Source organism: Amblyraja radiata, chromosome 1 (genome assembly GCF_010909765.2).
Source record: "Amblyraja radiata isolate CabotCenter1 chromosome 1, sAmbRad1.1.pri, whole genome shotgun sequence".
Lineage (NCBI taxonomy): Eukaryota > Metazoa > Chordata > Chondrichthyes > Rajiformes > Rajidae > Amblyraja > Amblyraja radiata.
This window is the reverse complement of record NC_045956.1, coordinates 46081512-46105464: the sequence shown is the minus strand read 5'-3', so window position 1 is coordinate 46105464 and position 23953 is coordinate 46081512. Positions and strand designations below refer to the sequence as shown.

General features: G+C 41.9%; 1 protein-coding gene across 5 annotated transcripts in view; it reads right to left on the bottom strand.

Moving 5' to 3' along the window:
- Positions 1–23953, bottom strand: part of ppp2r2c (protein phosphatase 2 regulatory subunit Bgamma) — a 278754-nt gene that overhangs the window by 22580 nt on the left and 232221 nt on the right. For all 5 annotated transcript variants that reach the window (XM_033020985.1, XM_033021010.1, XM_033020976.1 and 2 more), the window contains 2 exons: positions 8192–8361; positions 4005–4096 (listed from right to left, as the gene is read on the bottom strand). In XM_033020985.1, coding sequence (XP_032876876.1) covers positions 4005–4096; positions 8192–8361 — 262 coding nt within the window. The remainder of the gene's footprint in view (positions 1–4004; positions 4097–8191; positions 8362–23953) is intronic.

Genomic DNA, 23953 nt, shown 5'->3' with positions numbered 1-23953 from the left:
TTTTGGCCTTTTTGATGGCCTTACCAAGGTCGTATCTGGACTTCATGTAGTTCACTGTATCATTGGAAGTGAATGCCCTGTGTCTGGACTTCAGAAGAGTGCGGATCTCAAAGTTCATCCAAGGTTTCTGATTGGGAAATACTCGGAAGGTTTTTGTAGGGATGCAGTCCTCCACACATTTCTTTACGAAGTCTGTAACGACTGTGGCGTATTCGTTCAAGTCCGTTGCCGAGTCCTTGAATATTGCCCAGTCTACAGACCCCAAACAGTCCTGGAGTTGTTCTTCTGCCCCCCCCGACCAGCTCTGTACTGTCCTCACTTTGCTGGAATCTAAAGACATACTAACCTGGAGTATTGAGAGCAGCTTTGGTACCACACCAAGGGCAGCATAGATTTACCAAAATAATATCTGAGCTCAGCAGTTTAAATTACCAGGAAGGAAAACAAAAACTAACATTCAATCCTCTGGAATGTACAATGATTAACGTGTCTTTTGGAGTTTAGAAGGTGGAGGGGAGTTGTTTGAATGTTACACCAGTCATTGAAAGTAGGGCCTCCTCCATTGCCAGAGTGTGCAACACCGGAAATTGGAGGAACAACACCTCATATTCCGCCTGGGTAGTCTGCATCCGAAGGGCATGAACATTGAATTCTCCCAATTTTGCTAGCCCTTGCTGTCTCCTCCCCTTCCTTAACCCTCGAGCTGTCTCCTCCCATCCCTCCGCCCTCGGGCTCCTCCTCCTCCCTTTTTCCTTCCTTCTCCCCCCCCCCCCCCCACCCCCTATCAGTCTGAAGAAGGGTTTCGGCCCGAAACGTCACCTATTTCCTTCGCTCCATAGATGCTGCTGCACCCGCTGAATTTCTCCAGCATTTTTGTGTACCATTGAAAGTAGGCATGCAGGTACAGCAGGCAGTGAAGAAAGCGAATGGTATGTTAGCATTCATAGCAAAAGGATTTGAGTATAGGAGCAGGGAGGTTCTACTGCAGTTGTACAGGGTCTTGGTGAGACCACACTTGGAGTATTGCGTACAGTTTTGGTCTCCTAACCTGAGGAAAGACTTTCTTGCCATAGAGGGAGTACAGAGAAGGTTCACCAGACTGATTCCTGGGATGTCAGGACTTTCATATGAAGAAAAACTGGATAGACTTGGCTTGTACTCGCTATAATTTAGAAGATTGAGGGGGGATCTTATAGAAACTTACAAAATTCTTAAGGAGTTGGACAGGCTAGATGCAGGAAGATTGTTCCCGATGTTGGGGAAGTCCAGGACAAGGGGTCACAGTTTAAGGATAAGGGGAAATCTTTTAGGACTGAGATGAGAAAAACATTTTTCACACAGAGAGTGGTGAATCTCTGGAATTCTCTGCCACAGAAGGTAGTTGAGGCCAGTTCATTGGCTATATTTAAGAGGGAGTTAGATGTGGCCCTTGTGGCCAAAGGGATCAGGGGGTATGGAGAGAAGGCAGGTACAGAATACTGAGTTGGATGATCAGCCATGATCATATTGAATGGCGGTGCTGGCTCGAAGGGCCGAATGGCCTACTCCTGCTCCTATATTCTATGTTTCTATGTGAATTTTCAAAATAATGTTGGAAACTATTACAGATGGTCCCCCCCTCCCCCATGAGTCTCCCCATTGTACCAGGATGCAAACATTTTCTCATGGTGGGTGGGTATGTGGAACCTGCTGTCAGAGAAAGTAGTCGAGTCAGCTACTATAACATCATTTACAATATATTCCTCGGAGTACAGGGGCTGAGGGGTGATCTTACAAAGGTGTATCAGATCATGAAGGGAATAGATAGGATGAATGCACAAAGTCTTTTACCCAGAGTAGGGGAATCAAGAATCAGGGCACATAGGTTTAAGGTGGGAGGGGAAGGATTTAATAGGAACCTGGGGAGCTACATTTTCTTTACAGAGGGTGATGGGTATATGGAATGAGCTGCCAAAGTAGGTAGTTGAGGCAGGTACTCTAACAACCCTTAAAAAACATTTGGACAGAGACCTGGATAGGGATTTTTTTAAAGAGGGATATGGGTCAAACATGGGCAAGTTGGGCCTGTTTCCATGCTGCATAATGTAATGTAGAGAAGCCTTTGCAGTCCACAATATTGTAGTGCACAGCAGAAATCTTAGCTGGGTTTAGAGTTGCATGGTGCTTAGAATGAGGGGTGGACATAGAAATGAGTTGTTGGAATTGCTAATTTCATAGCCGTCTGAACAAATTAATTTACAATTATAACAGAGATACGAATGAAGAGCAGCCCTGAAATTTACTTCGCCATTCAAAAATATCACGAGTGACCCAATTGCAAACTCAGCTCCACATTCCTATCCATCCACTGTAACCTTCCTCAGTCCACCCTTACATATTCCTTTCCACTGCCCTTTAAGGAAAGATTCCCCTCTGTCCTGTCTTCCCTGGCAGCTCATTCCATATACCCACCATGAGAGGATGTTTGTGGCCTGGAATAATGGGAAGGCTTATGAAGATGTCTCCAAACACACAACTGTAGTTGGCGACATCTTCCCATTGGTGAGGAATACTACAATCATTGGAGCCAGTTATCAACATGCAAGCTGAATGAAGGCATTTAGCGCCTCAACTCTTTTTTATGCTCTTCAATAAGATAACAGCTGATCAACAGGCTCAGCATTTCCATACTCCTGCACACCATTAACAAAAACTATCAGATTCAAAATTAAGAGGTGACATTAAGAAGTTAACATTTTATTTCTGACAAATAAACTGACCTAATTTGCCTCAAAAGGCCTACACCTTCCTTCTAGTATCTCGACTGCCTCACAAGAGAAATATTTGTCTTGTCGAGACTCCTGAATACATTTGTTTTATTCATGTCCCCTCTCCCACCTCCTCTTCTAAACTCCAAAGATTGCAAACCTCGCCTGTCCAATATTTCCTCATCTGATGAGCAAACATGCCGATTCTGGGTATATTTGTGGAAAATCTCTGATCTGTTTTTAACTCATTTACTACCTTCTTTAAATTGCAATTGTACCCAGAGTATTCCAGATGTGGTCTTACCAATACATCTGGAAACTCTGGAATACAAAAGCATCTCCACTTTTTAAAAAAAGCATAATTTCCTTATCAATAGTGAAAAGTATGAAACTAATATTTCCTAATTACTTGCTGTACCTGCACAATAACCTTTCATGAATCATATTGTGGGACACCCACTGCATCTTCAGGTGCCGCCATTTCTGACCATTTAAATAATATGCTCCTTAAATCATGGCTTTCACATGTTCCAGGACATCACAAGTGGCTTTGCAGCCAATGAAATGTAATCATTATTATACATAAACTAACCATCAGCAGACAGCAAACTGATGAATGAACTTCCAACTTTTTATGTTTGAGGTGTATTCATTCATGGAAACCCAGGACAAAAGGCAAACATCTCACTTCATCTGCAATTCAGTGAGATGGTAGGGATTAAAATAAACAAGCATGCATTGCTTTAAGATGAGAGATAGGAGGTTTAAATGGGATCTCGGAAGTAAGTGTGTAGCTTGCACTGACGAGGGACAATTTACAATTTTCACCAAAGCCAAATTAACCTACAAACCTGCACGCCTTTAGGATGTGGGAGGAAACCAGAGTACCGGGGTAAAATACACGCAGTCATGGGGAGAACATACAAACTCTGCAGAGTCAGCGCCCGTAGTCAGAATCGAACCCGGGTCTCTGATACTGTAATTTAAAAGCAATTTAAAATTGCTATACGAGTCTCTGGTGCAGTAATTTAAAACAACTTTACTGCTGCACCACCCGAAAAAAAATCCAAAAAAAAAATCATAGAAACTGAAGCAAACTTTTCTCTCCATTCTGAAAAATTCTCCTGAAATTGAAATTCCACTGGGACGATTTAAGGAAGTCTAGTGATGTCAGAATTAACAAGGTAAACTCCGAGTCTGTAAATGAACATCAGTGCAAACTACAGTGTCATGAATGTAATGACCAGGGCTACTGACCTGTCTGAGCCATTCCACACACATTCAAACTTGTCAAAGATGCAGTCATTCTCATAAAGGGAACAGAGCTTACTCCGGAGGTAATCGTGAACCTGTTAAATAAAAACAATTAGCAATTCATTACCATGGCAACACTAAATTACTGTAATTCGCAACATAATAGAAATAAAAGATGTTAAACCAATTATATTTAACAAAATGAAAGGATGATCAATATATCTCTTCTTGCAAAATATAACATTGCCAAAATTAGAGTCGGAATGTTCCAAATGACTGGCGTAGCTTTTTAGGCAATCCTTTCTGTGGTAAGTATATTTGTATTGTTTCCTGAAATTGTAACTGAATTCTTAAGATACAGAAGCAGCTTTGTATCAAAGAATATGGTAATAGGAACAAGTCACATTGTACTGGTGAACAATGATTAGATAAAATAGACTCTGGTGATCAATGTGTAATAGACCAGCTAGGCTGACAGTGAATGAAGAGTTCAGAAAACAGAGCACATGAATATGTCAGAGATATAATACAATGCATGCTATTCGATGATTTTCCAAAATGGCCATTAGCTAAATGCAGGATGCCGGATTAAATGTAAAATATTATATAAACTACACCTGTTAGCATGATGTCTGAAGAAGGGTCTCGAACCGAAACGTCACCCATTCCTTCTCGCCAGAGATGCTGCCTGGCCCGCTGAGTTACTCCAGCATTCTGTGTCTACCCTATTAGCATGTGTTAGGCTGAAGAATGTTTCAGTAAATTTGTAATAGATGCCGATTGTGGCAGTGAATATACGCTAAATACAATGTAGATATTACTAGTAGGTTGGATAGAAGCTTTCAGATAGAAGAGGGACAAAGAAAACAAATGGATTTGGGATGAGAACTCAGAAATATATTTTGATCTTAAAACAAAACAATAATTAACTAAAAGGAAATATACTATTGTTCTAAGTAATGAAAGGAATGCTGCATCTTTTCAGTTTGGGGTGCAAAATGACTCTACTCTTTTCTGCCCTTCAAATTTCAATCGTTATAGAAAAGTAGATCAGTAAGCCAACTAAAGTGGCAATCCAATTCCTTGAAAAAAGGATAAGGAAAACTATTTCTTCACATGAATATGTTGCACATGAAATGATTATTCAACTTCCCTCAATCAATAACATCATTCCTCTAATCAAAATCAACATACACCTATTAATCTTAAATTGCTGGGGGGGGGGGGAGATCCAAATTAAAAGGAACTTAAAAAATTCCTGCAAATAATTAAATACTTTCCATATTTTGCAGCACCTTATTTTTACTGACACCAGATACAATATAACGTCTGCAAACCTTGAATATAAATGAAATGACATCTCATTAACACTACTACCAGAACTGTCAGTAGCAGGGGAACATTAGGAATGACTTTCACTTAGCAAGAATAACTGAAATTAATCCATCTGTTATTTATTTTAATTAATCTTTCAGCATGTGGGTGCGACTGGCAAGGCCAGCATTTATCACCCAGTCCTAATTGCCCTGAAGTGGCAGTGAGCCTCCTGAAGCTGCAATCCATTTGGTGAAGTTGCTCACACAATGCTATTGGGTCGGGTGTACCAGGACTGGATGAAGGAGAATGGGCGAACAGAGTGCAACTTGCACAAAAGCAGCAAAATGCTGGTGCTGTCGTGCTTCTGCTGCTCCTCCTGATAGTAGAAGTCACAAGTTTGGAAGATGGTGTTGGAGAAGCCTGCCAGAGTAACTGCAGTACATTTTGTAGATGGCACACTCTGCAGCCACTGTGCACCAGCAACTCAGGAAATGCATGTTTGGGATGATAGATGGTATGCTGATCACATAGATCATTCTGTCCTAAATGGTAGCTGGCTCAAATAAACATGATGAATGGCTATGATTTTAAAAACTCTTCTATTTGTAACTAACTGAAGTGTAGAAACAAGGAACTGCAGATGCTGGTTTACAAAAAAAGACAAAGTGATGGAGTAACACAGCATCTCTGAAGAACATTGATAGGTGACATCTGGGTCAAGACCTTTCTTCAGACTGATTGTTGATACCAAAATGTACTCTATTCGTGTTCTCCAGAGATGCTGCCTCACCCGCTGCGTTATTCCAGCACTTTGTGTCTTTTTTCTTAAAACTGGATCAGCCTGTAAGCTACTTAGACTATTTAAGGGCCTGAGCACCTAATTAGACTAATAAAATATTTAAAACCTTAGTAATTTTTTAATAATACTAATAATTATTAAAAATTGAATATTTAGTTTAACTATTTAGGTGTTAGTATGCCACACCAGCATGTACTGTCACAACAAAAACACTGGCGTGTATAGATTTTTTTCCCGACACTGCATGCTTGAGACAACTTACTGTTGTAATTGGAAAATAATTATGTACTAACAGTTGCCATCTGCTGGCCACTTTTCCCACACCACTCCCACCCCTCATCTCCATCCGATTTGTCAGCATGTTTCAGAGTATCAGAAGTCACTGTATCTGTAGTCTGAAGAAGGGTTTCGGCCCGAAACGTTGCCTATTTCCTTCGCTCCATAGATGCTGCTGCACCCGCTGAGTTTCTCCAGCATTTTTGTGTACCTTCACTGTATCTACAGTGCATTCAGAAAGTATTCAGACCCCTTCACTTTTTCCACATTTTGTTACGTTAGTCTTATTCTAAAATGGATTAAATTCTTCTTTTTTTTTTAAACATCAATCTGCACACAATACCCTATAATAAAATAGTGAAAACAAACGTTTAGAAATTAGAAAACACCCGTTTCGCTTCTTCATTCTGAGGTAGATTCTGTGTGTAGATTGATGATAAAAAAAATAATTTAATCAATTTTAAAATAAGGCTGTAACGTAACAAAATGTGGAAAAAATGAAGGGGTCTGAATACTTTCTGAATGCACTGTGCATTCTAAAAATCGTCTATACTCTCGTTTCCCTTTCCCGTGACTTTGTCTGAAGAAGGATCTTGCCCCAAAACGTCACCCATTCCTTCTCTCCAGAGATGCTGCCTGTCCTGCTGAGTTACTCCAGCTTTTTGTGTCTATTTACTAAAAGCATTAGATGGGAGTAATGCAAAGCAAGGTCTCATACAAAAAGACAGAACAAAGGTGTCGTTTGTTAAATGATTTTCCTCTTTCGAGGGCCATCTGCAAGCACAGGATGATGCAAGGGCAGGTTTGTTAAACTACTGCATATTTCTCATAAGGCAGTAAGGCAGTAGCAGAGAGCAGATTTGTTCCAATAAACCTTTCTATCCCATCATTGTTTGTGCAAACTCACACTTCTCCACAACAATGACTTATTTGCCTTCCAGCACACATCAGCATCCAAGCTTTATTGATTCATTTATTTGCCCCATGTCAACTATTGATTTACTTTTAGCAGAAATGAATAAATGTCCCAAACGTAAAATAAGCTATTGACTTTGAAAAGCAGTTACTGAATTGATCTTACACACTTACCACCTGTCATGCAGTGGATTACCTGGATGTAGTTTTAAAAAATAGAACCCAAAGGCAGAATGGAAACAAAAGCAAAATAAAATTGAAAAAGAGTGCTGTGGTCAAAATACAAAAGCAGTATATTTGTCCTACAATTGTCTATTTCTGAATGGCTAATCAAATTTCAGGGCTTTTCCACTGATGATTTTAATGAACAAAGTGATCGTGTTGGAATCTGAAACCAAAACAAAATTGCTGGAAGATCAGCTGGAGAAGCAGCATCTGTGGAAAGACAGTTTACGTTATGGATCAGTGACTTTTCCTCAGAATGTTAGTTATGTGATTTTAACAAGACCAGCAAACTTGTAAATCAGCAACATTTTTACCCAGAAATTCTTACTAAAACATGATGCAGGTCAATAGGACTTTGGTTCGGCTGCATTTGGAGTATTGTGTGCAGTTCTGGATACTCTGGATTACAAGGAGGATATGGGGGCTTTGGAGAGAGTGCAGGGTTTGCAAGAATGCTGCCAGGAATTAGGGCTTTCAACTCCAGGGAGAGGTTAGATCGCCTTGGATTGTTTTCTGTGGAACATTGGACGTCGAGGTGAATCTTGATAGAAGTATATAAAATGATGAGAGGCAAAGATAGGGTAGACAATTAGAACCTTCTGCCCCAGGGTGGAAATGTCCAACATGCAGCCATTAGAGTAAATGAGCACAATAGTACCTGATATGTTTCTATAGGCTTGGTTTCCATGTTGAGATCCCAGACTTTGACAGTGAGGTAATCACGTGTCATCATGTACCGACCGCTGTGACTGAACTTCACATCAGACACGGAAGAGGTTATCTCTGAGAAGAAGAACCGGTTACTGGGATCCTCTGGCTCCTCAAACACTGCAGGACAAAATAAGTGGTGTCATGTTAAAAATAGGTCTCCAAGCATTAAAAGAAACCCCACAGTTAATACAAAGCAACATGAATTATCTTCTTGCAGCATGCAACTCACTCCAGTGGTAATGGTGCATGAGCTTATTCGAGTATTGCAAAATTGTTTTAGAATGTGGTTCTGCAATATGGATGGGAAAGGTTTAGAGGGATATGGACAGGTGGGGTGGACTAGTATAGATGGGGCATCTGCATGGGCATGTTAGGCCAAATGACCTATTTCTGTGCTCCATGACTATGACTGTAAATGAATACTTATATACACCATTTGCTGATAGATTTTAATAAATGAATTTACTTATAAACTCAGCTACAAGATAAACTAAATATCCAAATTCATTTTATGGTTTACTGCTTTATTAAAATGCATTAAGAGAATATTTGGTTTCACAGTGGTATGCAAATTAACGACTTTATAAATTACCTGTTTGATCAATTCCAAGACTATTTCATGGATGACAATATGAGCAGCATGCAATCATGTATGATATCATATTACCAGGCTTTTTACTAGCTTGCATTCTCTACAGGCTGTTTTACCCACGATGGTGCCAACCCCAAATTATTCTCGATGACTAATGTAATTCTATTGGTCTTAGATTTTACATTACTAATATATATTTTTCAGTTTTCATTTTCCACCAGAGTGTGCACAGATTTCTAGAAAAAGGTGGGGAGTATTGAGAACAGAAATACATCAATAACATTCAGAGTATCACAAATTGCTATCCTGCAGCCAAGGCAACTTCTGAACAGATTCTTAAGTGACCAGAACAGATTCAAATAGTACCATCTCAGCTTTATTTGGACATATCAAACTTCAGAATAACTTCAGATTACATTCAACAAGTACTTTTGACAGGATTTGTAAGTACAGGTGCACAACCTTTTATCCGAAATTCCGGAAACCGAAAAGCTCCGAAAACCGGACATTTTTTCCAGGATGTCGTCTGCACACCAAAGCTCGCGTTTGGCGCCAAACTTGACCCGAAACGACCCACGGTCAACCCAGGTCTGTACTACTGTAGCGGCTGCCTCCTCCCCAGAGACCAGGGAGACACTTAAACATCTGTAAATCATTGCTTAAATGTTAGTCAGTTAGTTTGGAGGGCTTTTATGTGAGGGGGGGGGGGGTGAGGGGGGGGGGGGGGTGAAGGGGGAAGCTTTAATGCTTAGTCCCCTACCTGGTCGGAGAGGCGGGGAGCGGGCAATGCCTTACCGGGTCGCCGTGCAGTAAGCTCTGGAGCGCTGTGGCCGCCGACTCCCAACATCGCGGAGCTGGGGCTGCGGGCGTCCAGCTGCGGGCGGCGCTAGATTTGGAGCGCCGCGCAGCCAGGGGTAGAGTTCGCCGGGGTCGGAGCTCCAACCGGCGCCGCCCGCGGCCAGACGCCCGCAGCCCCAGCTCCGCGATGTTGGGAGTCGGCGGCCACAGCGCTCCAGAGCTTACTGCACGGCAACCCGGTAAGGCATTGCCCGCTCCCCGCCTCTCCGACCAGGTAGGAGACTAAGAATTAAAGTTTCCCCCTTCACCCCCCCCCCCACCACATAAAATCCCTCCAAACTAACTGACTAACATTTAAGCAATGATTTACAATGATTCCCCGGTCTCCGGGGAGGAGGCAGCCGCTCCAGACTTTTCAAGCCGCCCGCGCTACCTACCTAATCTACACTAAAAATCTTCCATTCCGAAATCCGAAAAATTCCGAAATCCGAGAAGTGTCTGGTCCGAAGGCTTTCGGATAAAAGGTTGTGTACCTGTACCAGTGAATTCTAATAAGTCAATTCAATGCATTTGATTAGTATATCTGTAAATGAATTTTCAAAATGTGTATTCAGACCATTTTATATTCCTGTCTGTGGCTGTCAGTGCGATGTGGCATTTCAAGACCCGTTAAAAGGAATTCAGTCTGACATTTTAAACAAAATTATATTCTTTTTGAGGCAATTTTCTTGTAGATTTAGTTCATGTCTGAGAATAATGTTAAGCTTTTTGCTAACACCTTGGAGGAATGGCCAGGGAAAAGTTTGTAATCCGGTCAACCTAAGTGTCTTCCATAAAGTTAACTTAAAGGTCAAGTTGTAAAAGACCAGTGTGGTAATTAGAGTTGGAAAGTGCTTACTAAAGGGCCTGTCCCACTTACGTGTCCTTGGCACGCAAATTTCACGGCCTCGTGGTCGCGTTGAGGCGCACGGGCATCGTATGGCCGCGCGGGGCCGGTCCCACAGAGAAGCGTGGAGGGGTATGTAGTTGTGCGCGACATCGTGTGGGGCTCCGAAATATTTGTAACGAACAAAATCTTCGCGCGCCAACTACTACTCTACTCCCAGAGTGGGGCCAAGAAAATTGAAGATAGACACAAAATGCAGGAGTAATTCAGCGGGACCAGCAGCATCTCTGGAGAGAAGGAATGGATGACATTTCAGGTCAAGACCCTTCTTTTCCGACTGAAGCAGGGTCTCGACACGAAACGTCACCCATTGCTTCTCCCCAGAGACGCTGCTAGTCGCGCTGAGTTACTCCAGCTTTGTGTTCATCTACAAATGACGTCACGCGCTGCAGACGGCTGTGCGGTTGAATGAAATCGCGCGCGACCGTCGCGGCTCAGGTAATTTGCGTGCCATGGACACGTAAGTGGGACAGTCCCTTTAGACTGCAAAACAGAGTCAATTAGAACAGAGATAACTATGTATGGGAGTTAGAATGTAGGACTATTCACAGCATAAGAAAAATAAGATAACGGTCACAATGCAGCTGCATAAAGGTCATCAACAAGCATTGGGAGAAACTGCTGTCGGTCAAGTCCCTACGAAATCAATAGCTCATGGGCTACAGTACTCAATGAAGAAAAAAGGAACTTGACTTATTGCAAAACTATAACACCCTTATGTAATCATTGTATTGTGAATACTATACAGCACTTTAGGATTTTTTGGACAGCAGAGTATTTCTGCACTCTCAGGAATATTCTCCAGTATATACTGCAAAAAGCCCGAATAACTCGACGACTTCTAAAAGCTCACCACTGCTGTATGAGATTTTCTTTGTGTGCTGTCCCGATCTGAGCCATCATTAAAATGGCAACTGCACCCTATGTAAAAGCCAGCTTCAGGAATGCCAGGTCAAACACACAAATCCTTCCAACACATCGTCAAATAGATGTCACTCCATGCAAATCTACAGCTTCAGCATGAATCATAATGTGATTTAACCTCCATTAGATCCTGTGAATATGAACTGTCACTATGGGAATCATTCTGATGATTATAAATAAAGCTTGAAAAAGAGTGGCCACACAAATATTGTGTAAAACAGTCCATTTTGACACATGACGCACATCAACGAAAGACAATTGTACATTCGAAAAATGAACTGTAAGGGGAACTCAGCAGGTCAGGCAGCATCTATGGAAGGAAATGGACAGATGCTGTTTCAGGTTGGGATCCTTGTTCAGATCGAGGGTTTGTGTCTTCAATTGTACCTTCACTGTGGAAAGAGCCAATGTCAGCAAAAGTCACCTCAAACACAGAAAAATGCAGCACAGGAACAGGCCATGTGGGCCCACAATGGCTGTGCTGAACACAATGCCAAGCTAAAGTAATCATATGATCCAAACCCTTTCATTCCCTGCATAGCCATGCGCCCATCTAAACACCTGCTAAACATCACGATGATATATGTTTCAGCCACCACGCCATGTGTTCCAGGCACCCATCATCCTGTGTAAAACAACCTGCCCTGCACATCTCCTTTAACCTTGCCCCTTTTGCCCTCTCATCCTTGACATTTCTACACATGGAGAAAAAGGTTCTGATGGTCTACTCTGGAAAAGCCTCTCATAATTTTATATACTTCTATGAGGTCCTCACTCAGCCTCTGACATGCTGGAGAAAACAATCCAAGTTTGTCCAACCTCTCCTTATAGTTAACAACCTCTAAATCCAGGCAGCACTCTGGCACATGTCTTTTGCACCTTCTCCAAAGCTTCCACATTCTCCCTGTGATGGAGTGACCAGAACTGTATATAATATACTCCAAATGCAGCCTAACCAAATTCCTATAATGATCATGATGTGTTGACTCTTCTACTCAATGCACCGACCAAGACAGCAAGCATATTATACGCTTTCTTTATGATTCTATCTACTTTAGTTGCCACTTACAGTGAGTAATGGACATAAACCCCAAACATTCCCAGATACATCAATGCTGTTAAGAGAATTTTCATTAGTTGTATACTTTCCCCATACATTTGACCTCCCATGTACAGCGCATCACGCTTGCTCAAATTAAACTCCATCTGCCATTTCTCTGCCTATTTCTGTAGCTGCTACATACTTTGACAGCCTTCCTCACAGTCCACAACACGAGCAATCTTAGCGATGCCAGCAAATTTACTAACTTTAAATAATGGCACCACAAATGGTGGAGCCTGCCTGTGTAGATATGCAAATAGAATTTCACTGTGCAATTGCATATGTGACAAATGAAGCATCATTGAACCAACCCATCCACATTTATGTCCAAGTCATTTGGATATAATCACAAAAAAAAGTTTGAATCAAACCAAAATAAATCAGAACATAGTTTTGTTTTCTTTCTTTAGACGTTACCCTTTTACTGATGCTCTTCTTTACTGAAATTTGTTTGTATTTATTGCGACCTTAAATAAATGGAAGGTAGGTAAAAATGCTGGATAAACTCAGCGGGTGATGCAGCATCTATGGAGCGAAGGAATAGGTGACGTTTCGGGTCGAGACCCTTCTTCACACTGAACAAGGGTCTCGACCCGAAACATCACCTATTCCTTCGCTCCACAGATACTGCCTAACCCGCTGCAGTTTCTCCAGCATTTTTATCTACCTTTGATTTTCCAACATCTGCAGTCCCTTCTTAAATAAATGGAAGATAAGAACCATAATGTACGAGAGGATATCAATCATGTTGCTGTTTTCAGGCTATAAGTGAGCTGAAATGTTACGGTCTGCAGGAATCTTTAGAATGTATTCTTGCAGCATAACAGCAAAATAGGGTAATGTACAAGGAAAGAGCTAAATTACAGAAAGAAATCATGACAAACACTGTGCTGGTCAGAGACCCTTAGATAATAACATTAAGTATCATCATCAATGGAAAGTGACTGGGGAACAAAACAGATTACAAAACGAGTGCTATTTACTACACATCATCACCTCATGTCTTTATTCCAACCTAATTTTAACCTTTGGTTCTTCTTGAGCAGATGACCTAGATATCTGCTGGAAGGAAGTCACATCCTTTCATTATAATACAAGCAGTTCAGGCAGTACAATGTCACAAGAGCTCTTGTGGCAGTACAATCCCACTCAGAGCTCTCATCTCACCTTAATAAACATGACCTCAAACACGGCAGATAGACACAAAAAGCTGGAGTAACTCAGCGGGACAGGCAGCATCTCCGGAGAGAAGGAATGGGTGACGATTCGGGTCAAGACCCTTCTTCAATCTGTCCCGCTGAATTATTCCAGCTTTTTGTGTCTATCTTCGGTTTAAACCGGCTCCTGCAGTTCCTTCTCTCACACACCGCAGACCTTGCAAACCAACCACTCTTCATCGGGAGATATTTTATTGAAAGGAGACATGTGACATTTTATTTAAATGACACTCCAACAACAGCATTCTATGTCAATGCTTTCACAGTTACTTTTCTCGCCTCAATATTAGGATAGCATGCAGAACATGTATTTCACTGTATCGCTGTGCACGTGACAATAAGGGGAGGGGAGGTGGGTGGGGGAAGAATGGTGGCGCAGCGGTAGAGTGGCAGCCTTACAGCGCCAGGGACCCGGGTTCCATTCTGACTATGGGTTTGGCATTTGAACGTTCTCCCTGTAACCGCGTGGGGTTCCTCAGAGTGCTCCTGTGGCCTCCCACACTCCAAAGACGCAAGAGCGGAACTCGCTATCAAAACATGGAGGGGACGGGGGACACAAGTTTTTGGCGGCCGCGCGCGCTTACACACACGCACGCGCGAGGCTTCGGAGGCTCAATCCAGCGCTAAATGTAGCTCAACTCTGCCTGTCTCACCGGGTTAACTACAGCCCTGTCTGGACTGACGGGACACCAGCGCTGCTTCTCCGCACTGGCCATATTTCCCGCAAGCCCAGGCAGGTTAGCCTGGCGGGACAGGCAGAATTGAGCTGGGTTTAGTGCTGTTCTCTGCGCTGGCTGTGGACCTGGGGGCGCCGCGCCAGTCTGACTGCCGACCTCTCTGTCCACCGTGGGTGGGGGGGACGCTCGGGACAGTGCCGGAGAGCTCGGACTGTGCCGGGATCGATCCTGCCTGCGGATGAGGCGCAGGTCTGTGCCACGTCTCCCTCCTCCAATTGCCGCACTCTATCCTCAGTACCGCCCCTGCAAAGACGTACTGGTTTGTAGGTTAATTGGCTTCCGTAAAATTGTAAATTGTCTCTCGTGTGTAGAATAGTGTTCGTGCACAGGGTGATCGCTGGTTAATGCGGACTCATTGGGCCGAAGGGCCTGCTTCCGCGCTGTATCTCTAAAGTCTAAAGCAGGGGCCTCCAAACTTTTCAGCATGAGGGCCACATTTATATAGTTAGCACATTTTTGCGGGCCATAGGAAAAAATCCACAGGCCCCTGGAGGATTTCCGGGACCGCTGGGCACCGCAGGGAGGTGGAATACATCCTGGACAAGGATTGTAACATAGCTGTGTAGTAGTTTATTTAGTATATTTGTTTGTCATGTATTATGGTGGTGGATTCTGGTTAGTTTTATTGTACTGTAAATATTATTTTTATTAATTGAATACATTTATTTACAAAAAAAGCCCGCTGCACGGAATGTGTTAAGAGCTTGCTGCGGGCCGGATAATATCTCGTGGTGGGCCATAGTTTGGAGACCCCTGGTCTAAAGTAAAGAAGCCACTGGATGTTAGTTTCATTAAAAAATCTACAAATATCACCTCCAGACTATGACACACATACAAACAAAAGTGGTTTTCTAGTGTGGTGTTAATCTAATTAGGCATAATATGTTATAAAATTCAACCCTTCACAAGCTCTGTAGATGGCATTACTGCACCACTACACATTTGTATTGATTGGATTTTATAATAAGCCATTGCAATACCACATAGCAGACTGTAACATTTCTATTGATTCTGTCTCCCTAAAGTTTATACTGTGTGTACAGTATTACGTCCATTTTGCTCCTATAAATCTGTTTGTTTTCTCTATAATGTTAAATTACAGCTGCCTTTTCTCGTCTGTAGTCCCATGCGTACTTTTTATGGGCAATTCTGCATCACTATAAACAAAACAAAATTGCTTATTACTGTGCTGTTATACTGTCTGAGGAGTTCCTACTAGATTTATGAAATACAAGTAATCATGTTTGTATTACAACATGTGCTTGATATTATATCACTGTAACACAATGTATAATACAATTCAACCAGACAAAATGGACAAGGCTTTGAAACTATAATCTATGGCTTGCAACAGGATTGAAACACATTTTACGCTATCTTACGCAATCATGTCTGCAGTGATGAAAATATGGCAGTCTATGAAGTAAATAGGTTTATTATTAATTCATTTTGATACATTTGCAACTTGGTAGTTTCACATTTTTAATGTTTTCAATTATTTTTCCCCCCATTTCTAAGTAGTGGCCTGTTCAAGAGTTTCCACTGGGAGCACTTCAAGTGTCAGCGCACATTATTTAAAATATATAATTAGTCGGCTATTGGGGAAGGTTTGTATTTTGGATCATGCAACACCAATTCCAGACCTGCCAAAGTTCTAAAAAAGGAAATGTGGGCAGTGTAATGAACCAACAGCTCAGGTCAACTTGACACACACAAGACTAGCTAATCTGACTGATTGCAAACAGGCTGTTTTTTTATAGACTACACAATTTGGGCATCACAGTTATTTCTAAATACGTCCAAAATGTTATCAGTCTGGATTAAGCTCTTCCTTTAAAAATAGTTCCCTAAAAGATGTAAAAAATATGCGTGGCAAAATTTTCCAGGCTGTCAAAACTCCACTCTGCTACCACTGAAAAGCATGTAAGAAGGGTTTTGGCCCGAAACGTCGCCTATTTCCTTCGCTCCATAGATGCTGCTGCACCCGCTGAGTTTCTCCAGCATTTTTGTGTACCTTCGATTTTCCAGCATCTGCAGTTCCTTCTTAAACACTGAAAAGCATGTGTCTAAGTAAAGCGAGAAGATGGTTGAAAAGCGCAGAACCAGCCCTTCAACCCACCGAGTCCATGCCCACCATCAAACACTTATTTACACTCACCTCATTCTATTAACCCACTCCCATTTCAAGTCTCGCTCTCCCCCACCCCCATCGCTCCCCACAAGATTGTATCACCCACCCACATGGAGGGCAATTAACCCATAAACCTGCACCTCTGGGATGTGATAAGAAACCAGATGACCTGGGGGAAACCCATGCTATCACAGGGAGAATGTGCAAACTCCACTCCGGGGGGGGGGGGGGGGGGGAGCAAGACAAAATTTGGATATCTTCTGCTGTGAGCTCTACTACCTGCACCACTGTGCCAATTGAAACTGAAACATCATACATTTAAAATATAGAAGACACTTATTTTTGACTTTGGGTCACAAACTAGTCTCCTAAATAATCTAATTAGAAGATTAGGAAAGGAGAATGAAGGAGGTGAATAATCTGTAATTTACTTTGTACATCATGAGACCATGGGAGTTCAAAGCACTATATATATTTGTGACCATCCTGATTCTAATTTATTAATTTTAGAAGCAACTAACATTTCAATTACTCCTCTTTCTTTTAATTGTCCAGATTTTCCATCTGTAAAGAAAGAGCATTCACCATCATTACTCTGTGAAACTGACAACTCATGCAGCACACACATGTACAATTAAACACACATGTCCAGATACGGTTGTCAGTGTTCCTGTTCCTCACAACTTCAATGCCTACAGTAATCAAAGAACTGACTAGAACCAGTTTGACACAAGGAACTGCAGATGATGGTTTACAAAAAAAGGACACAATGTGCTGGAGCATACAGATGTTTCATTGCATCATTTCCAATATTTTAAGATGACAGATTTGGTTTATGGACCGTTCTGCAAAGCAGAGCACTTATATAATTCATATTTCCACCACCAAATGCAAAATGCCTCTGGGCACAATTGTATCATGGACAGAAAAAGATTGTAAAATAAAATGGGAATTATTTTTCACCACCATTAATAATGGTACGTTCACCAGTAGTGTAGAAGAACCACATCTGATCTCACTTCCAGCCTGATCATCAGAAAGCCTTTTCCACTGTTCCCAAATGATCAGGACGCAGTGGAAACGACTCTCTAATGAGACAAGGTTATTTTGGGTAGTTCAATAGTTTCTCCTGCTTGGGAACTGGTGGCCACCTGCTGAGATCCCTGCCCAACAGACGAGAAAACGACAGCAGAACCTGCATAGCCTCAGAGCTAGAGTGGAATGGCAACCACAAAGCATGGAGCATATACCACACAATCCAGTCTCTAATTTCACTAGCAATACATTTATAAACTGCGCTAAGAGGTAAAACTCATTTCAGCTCAACAAAATGAGAATGAATAGGGACTTTTAAGCAAAGTGGACAGGAGAAAGTAATTACGCTACAAATTCCAATCAGAACATTATTTATCGTGAGAGATCACATACAGAAACCAATAGTGGAATGGAATGGAATATTTTGCTACATGTGACTAGGCACAGTGAAATTCTTTGCTTGCATAATCAATGTATACATATAGCAGCCACCTAAGGCGCTGATAAAGTTCAAAGCATGCAGTCTTCCTCCTTTTGTCCTCCCTCCACAGCGGTTCCCCCACGCCGGGTCCCCCATTGTTCTCCCCCCATCACCCCAATTGCCCTTTGTTCTCCCTCCACTTCCCTCATGGCTGTTTCCCCCCCCCCCCTCACTGGGTCCCCCATTGTTCTCCCCCCATCACCCCAATTGCCCATTGTTCTCCCCCCACTTCCCTCATGGCTGTCCTCCCCCCCCCTCACTGGGTCCCCCATTGTTCTCCCCCCACTTCCCTCATGGCTGTCCTCCCCCTCCCACCCCCCCCTCACTGGGTCCTCCATTGTTCTCTCCCCACCATCACGGAAATGATAATGTACCTTTCCCTTTCTTAAAATACAGCCTTCAAAGCTATCCAAAACTTCTTTACCCATCATGTAATTTTCCCATCACGTTTCAATAGGGAGTACAATAAGCATGGAGCTATTAGCATCTCTAAGATCCCTATTACTGCAGGCAATCAGGATGTAAGCGTGTCAGAAATAACAGTCATTTCAATGAGACAAATTGCGATTTTTGTTTGTCATTGAAAGTGCAGATGCTATCACTCCACATTTGCCGGCGTAATTGCAGATATTCAAAGCAAAAGAAACTTGAAAAGATATAATGTTGCTTCACTCTTTGCCATTTCGTTTCCTTTCAGATCACAAAGATGGGAATTAATAAGCCCACTCCTCTAAGTGTGGGGAAAGACTGCGTGTACACTTTCAGACATTACCCAAAACAAAGCCTTCTACATTGTAATCAAAAGACTAGATAATGTATCCATGTCCGAGGATCTCTGGTTTCTCTCTCCACGCTGACAGTTCAAACTAAGCGGTTGCCATTTGATGCAAGAGAAAAAACGACTGCTCTCTACATGACAGATAGAACAACATGAGGTAAGGAGAACTGGATTTATACAATTTTCTCAGAGAGAAGTAAAAGAATAAAATGAGAGAGTAAAAGTTTAGTTTAGAGATACAGCGCAGAAACATGCCCTTCAGCCTACCGAGTCCACGCTGACCATCGATCCCCGTACACTAATACTACCTACACACTAGGGACAATTTACAATTTTTACCTAAGTCAAATTAACCTACAAACCTGTATGTCTTTGGAGTGTGGGAGGAAACCAGAGCACCCGGAGAAAGTCAACGGGAGAACGTACAAACTCTATACAGACCTGTAATCAGGATCGAACCAGTGTCCCTAGCGCTATATGGCGGCAACTCTACCACTGCGCCACCGGGCTGCCCTGCTTAGGGGCCATTTCAAAATGAGAGTTACCAGAAAGGTCTTGCCAATAGTGACCAAATCCAAGTAGCATCCAAAGAGAAATTAAATATTCTTAATAGCCAGGGTATATTTCCAACAAATCTAACAGTAGAAATCCGTGTTCTTGTATGCACATTGAAAACAACTTCTAAAGCAAGGATTCAAATTTCCAAAGTGGAATGCAATACATACCAACACCATCAAGATCCTTATGTGTGCATTAAAGCACCAGCGGACACCTCTGCTTCACCGCAAATTGCAGGCTTGACAGATATTGAACTTTACACATGGACTTTTAATATATTTTAAAAGCATTATTATAATAAAATGTAAAATACATTTAGACAGGTATACGGATAGGAAAGGTTAAGAGGGATATTGGCCAAATGCAACAACTCCAATCTACAGAAGTGCGACAAAAAGCATTTTATCATGGTGCATTACAGCATGGTTTGGAAATCGCTCCATCCAAGACCACAAAAACAGTGGACGCTGCTCAGACCATCACACAAACCAACCTCCCTTCCATTGACTCAATTTACACATCGTGCTGGCTCAATAAAGCCACCAGCATATTCAAGGTGGAGTCTCACCTCGGTCACTTCTTCTTCTCCACTCCCCCATCAAGCAAGAGGTATAGAAGTGTGAAAACGCACACCAGCAGATTCAGGGACAGTTTCTTCCCAGCTACAGTACAGGACTACCAGCAAAACTGGCCTGACCAACGTTGACAGCGACCCAGGTGCAGGGCTGAAAAACTTTTCTAGAACTAGCAATGCTCGTACAAAACCATTTCAGGACAGCTACAAAACATGCATCAACCTGAAAAAGATCTATTTATTTATTTATTTATTTATTTATTTAAAGCTTGGTATTTCTCGGCTATAAAAAACAACTGTAATCCACTTACTTCCTGTTAAATCAACCCATTCTCAATTGGGAGCAAATGGATGGAAGGGATCAATAACAGTAATATAGGCAGCATTTGCTCACCAATAACATGCACTGATGCCCAATTTTGATTTTTTCCAATAACTATATAGCTCCAGACTTCATCACAACCTTTGTCTAAACATGGAAAATAAAGTATTCCAGAGGCACGTGAGAAGCAGTATTTCAGAGTGTGGCATCATTGGACCATTAGGAAAAATAAATGTTAGTATCAGTAATAGTCACATATAAAGAATAAAATAAAAACAACCTGCACATGACAGCTGATGACATTTAAATCGGACTTCCTCTCCCCAAAACCAAACGGGGCCATTTTTGCAGTAGGGCTAATCATTTGCAGTATCTGGTTTAAAATAACTTTGTGCAAACATTTCACAGTGTCAGAGTAATAGTAATGAAATTTCTGCCCTTTGCTGTCATTCTTTAATAACATTCCCTCTACAGTCTTGTTAGACATGTATTACTGAAATCCATTTGTTGCGCAAAAATACTGAAATTAACCAAGCTTATCGTGATTGATGACAAGGTTCAAACTCTTAATGATAAAGGAATGAAGTCAAAATGTGAATTTCATACCAATCCTTTCTTCTGGTGAAGTAAAGTATTAACATTTGGATTAACATCACAGCCAAAGAAAGTAGTAAATGCACCTGTGCATTGATGCATACTTCGTTACATTAAATACTCTTTCCACCAGAAAGGTCCCATTCCCCTCTGCAAAAATATTAGAACTTGTAGTTTTATGACAGGAAGAAACTATTTTATTCACCAAGATGTCAACTTCTTTACAGAGCTTTGGGCAGCACGGTGCACAGCGGTAGAGTTGCTTCCTTACAGCACCGGAGTCCCAGATTCAATCCTGACTATGGGTGCTATCTGTAACGAGTTTGTACATTCTCCCCATGGGTTTTCTCCAAGATCTTCGGTTTCATCCCACAATCCAAAGACGTACAGGTTTGTTGGTTATTTGGCTTGGTACAAGTGTAAATTGTCTCTAGTATGTGTAGGGTAGTGTTAATGTGCAGGAATCGCTGGCCGGTGCAGACTCGGTGGGCCGAAAGGCCTGTTTCCGCGCTGTATCTCTAAAACTAAAAAGTAAAACCTGATATTAATTTAACTTCACAAAATAACTTAATGCTTCATTTTCTCTTGTGCATGTAGGAGTAATGATGAAGGAACCACCAGCATACAGAGGCTGGCTCTACTCCCTTGTTAGTTTAAACTCAACCCGTGGCTAGTTCGGAAATCATAAAAACCATCCTTTTTCATTGAGATAACAGTTGAGTTTTGGGCAAACCCAAATAGAAATGCAGAAGCCTCTACAATACTGGTAGATCCTATCTGACTGAAGGTTTCAAGCTACTTTCTGAACGGCTATGGTTCCTGCAATTATGGTACGATACGAACGATAGTGCTTTATCCCAGGAGGGAAATTGGACTGCCAACAGTCATAAAACACAACAAGATACATGAAATTAAAGTGCCGAGTGGAAAGTCCAGGATTGGGGATGTGCAAAGATTGGGGAAGGGGGGTGGGAAGGGGAGTCAGTCTAACCCACGATAGAAGGGGAGGGAGTTGTACCGTTTGATAGACACAGGGGAAAAGGATCTCCTGTGACCATCTGCACTGCATTTTGCTGGAACCAGTCTTTTGTTGAAGGTACTCCTCAGGTTGACCAGTGTGTCATGGAGGGGGTAAGTTGTATTGTCCAAGATGCTCCGCAGTTTGAGGACCACCCTCCCCTCAAAGACTACCTCCAATGAATCCAACTCCACTCCTAGGATGGAGCCAGCCTTCCTGATGATTCCCAGTACCATCATGAAGGAGTTCCTACACAATAACCCAGTGAGTGAGGGGGCAATACATGTTGATGTCATGATTGTGTGCGGTTGGAGATGCTCTTAAATACCTATACCCTTGTCCTTCTGGTGGTAGAGATAATTGATAGTTGATATAGTGCATACCACAAGCCAACCAACTGCAATGGGTCCTTGAACAAGGGAATGTGTGCTTAAGATGCACAGCAGGAAATTAAATAGGTTATTTTATATTGGGCACTAATGAACCATACAAGTGTTGCTGGAGCGACATTTATCTAGACCAGTGGAGAGCACTCCTGACCTATGCCTTGCAGACAGTGGGCAGGCATTGGGAATCATGAGGTGATTTGTAGCACAGAATATCTATACTCAGAATGGCCTGTTGGGTCCAGATAAGCTTCGTGCCCACTCTGGGAAGTTGTACGGTAGGAAATCACATCAGTATTATTCTGCTTGAATATCCAAACTAGGGTAAGATGAAAACTGCAAATGAGAACATGGAAAACCATGGACTGATTTAAATTTCTATTTAAGTGTAGATTTCTATCCAATAAGCCAGGAAATTTGCTTTCCTAAAACCTCCCCCCCCCCCCAGGTTTGCTTCCCTTTCCAAAGAGGCAAAATGTAAAATCAAAAACAGTGGCACAGCACACTGAGAAAGTGGTTTAAAGAGATGTTGGGTTATTTTATGAAGAGGTACAGAGCACAAGAGAAAAAACATTATAATGAACACTCAAAATTACAATTTGGTCAGGGTGTTTGATCCAGATTTGGTCACCCAATTTAAGGCATCTTTAAAGCCGTGCAGAGTATGCGGTGATGAGGCACCAACATGACTCCAGGCCGAAATATTTTAGTTACATAGATAGACTGGAGCAACTGAGCTTATGTTGTTTGGAAATAAAATAAATAATAAAATTACTATTTTTTATGCAGAGAAAGACACAAAAAAGCTGAAGTAACTCAGTGGGATAGGCAGTATCTCTGGAACGAAGGAATGGGTGAAGTTTCAGGTTGAGACCTCCCGAAACATCACTCATTCCTTCTCTCCAGAGATGTTGCCTGTCCCGCTGAGTTTCTCCAGCATCTTGTGTCTACCTTTGGTGTAAACCAGCATCTGCCGTTCCCTCCTACACATTTTATCGATATGCAGAGGTATTTAGGAGCATGAAGGGCATGGCCAGAGCACAGAGATTAAAATCTACTCATTGATGGAGTTGGAAAGGACTTTGGAACATGGAATGAAAGCAATTGTCAAAAGAACTAATAGTAACAAAAGGATTTCAAAAAATAAAGGATCTGGAATGCACTGGCAGGGATAGTTGTAGGCAGGATAAATAAATTAGATTTTAAGAGGGAATTAGATAACTATCGGAAAAAGGCCAGAGGAGTGGGACGAGCCAGAATGGACTTCATAAGACAAACTGGTTCTTGAGCTGCAAATATTCTGAGTAATTTAAACACAATGCGCATCATAGGAAATCACGTTGAAAAGGAAATATCAAAGAGTTTGCTGTTAATCTGTCAGGTGCTGGACAGAACCATTGAGCCGAATGCTGAAAATGAAGCATTATATTAATTACCTAATTTCATATTCAGTGACATCAAAACGCATGTAGTAATTATATTTGTAATGTCACTCACTATTGACACCATTTCTTTG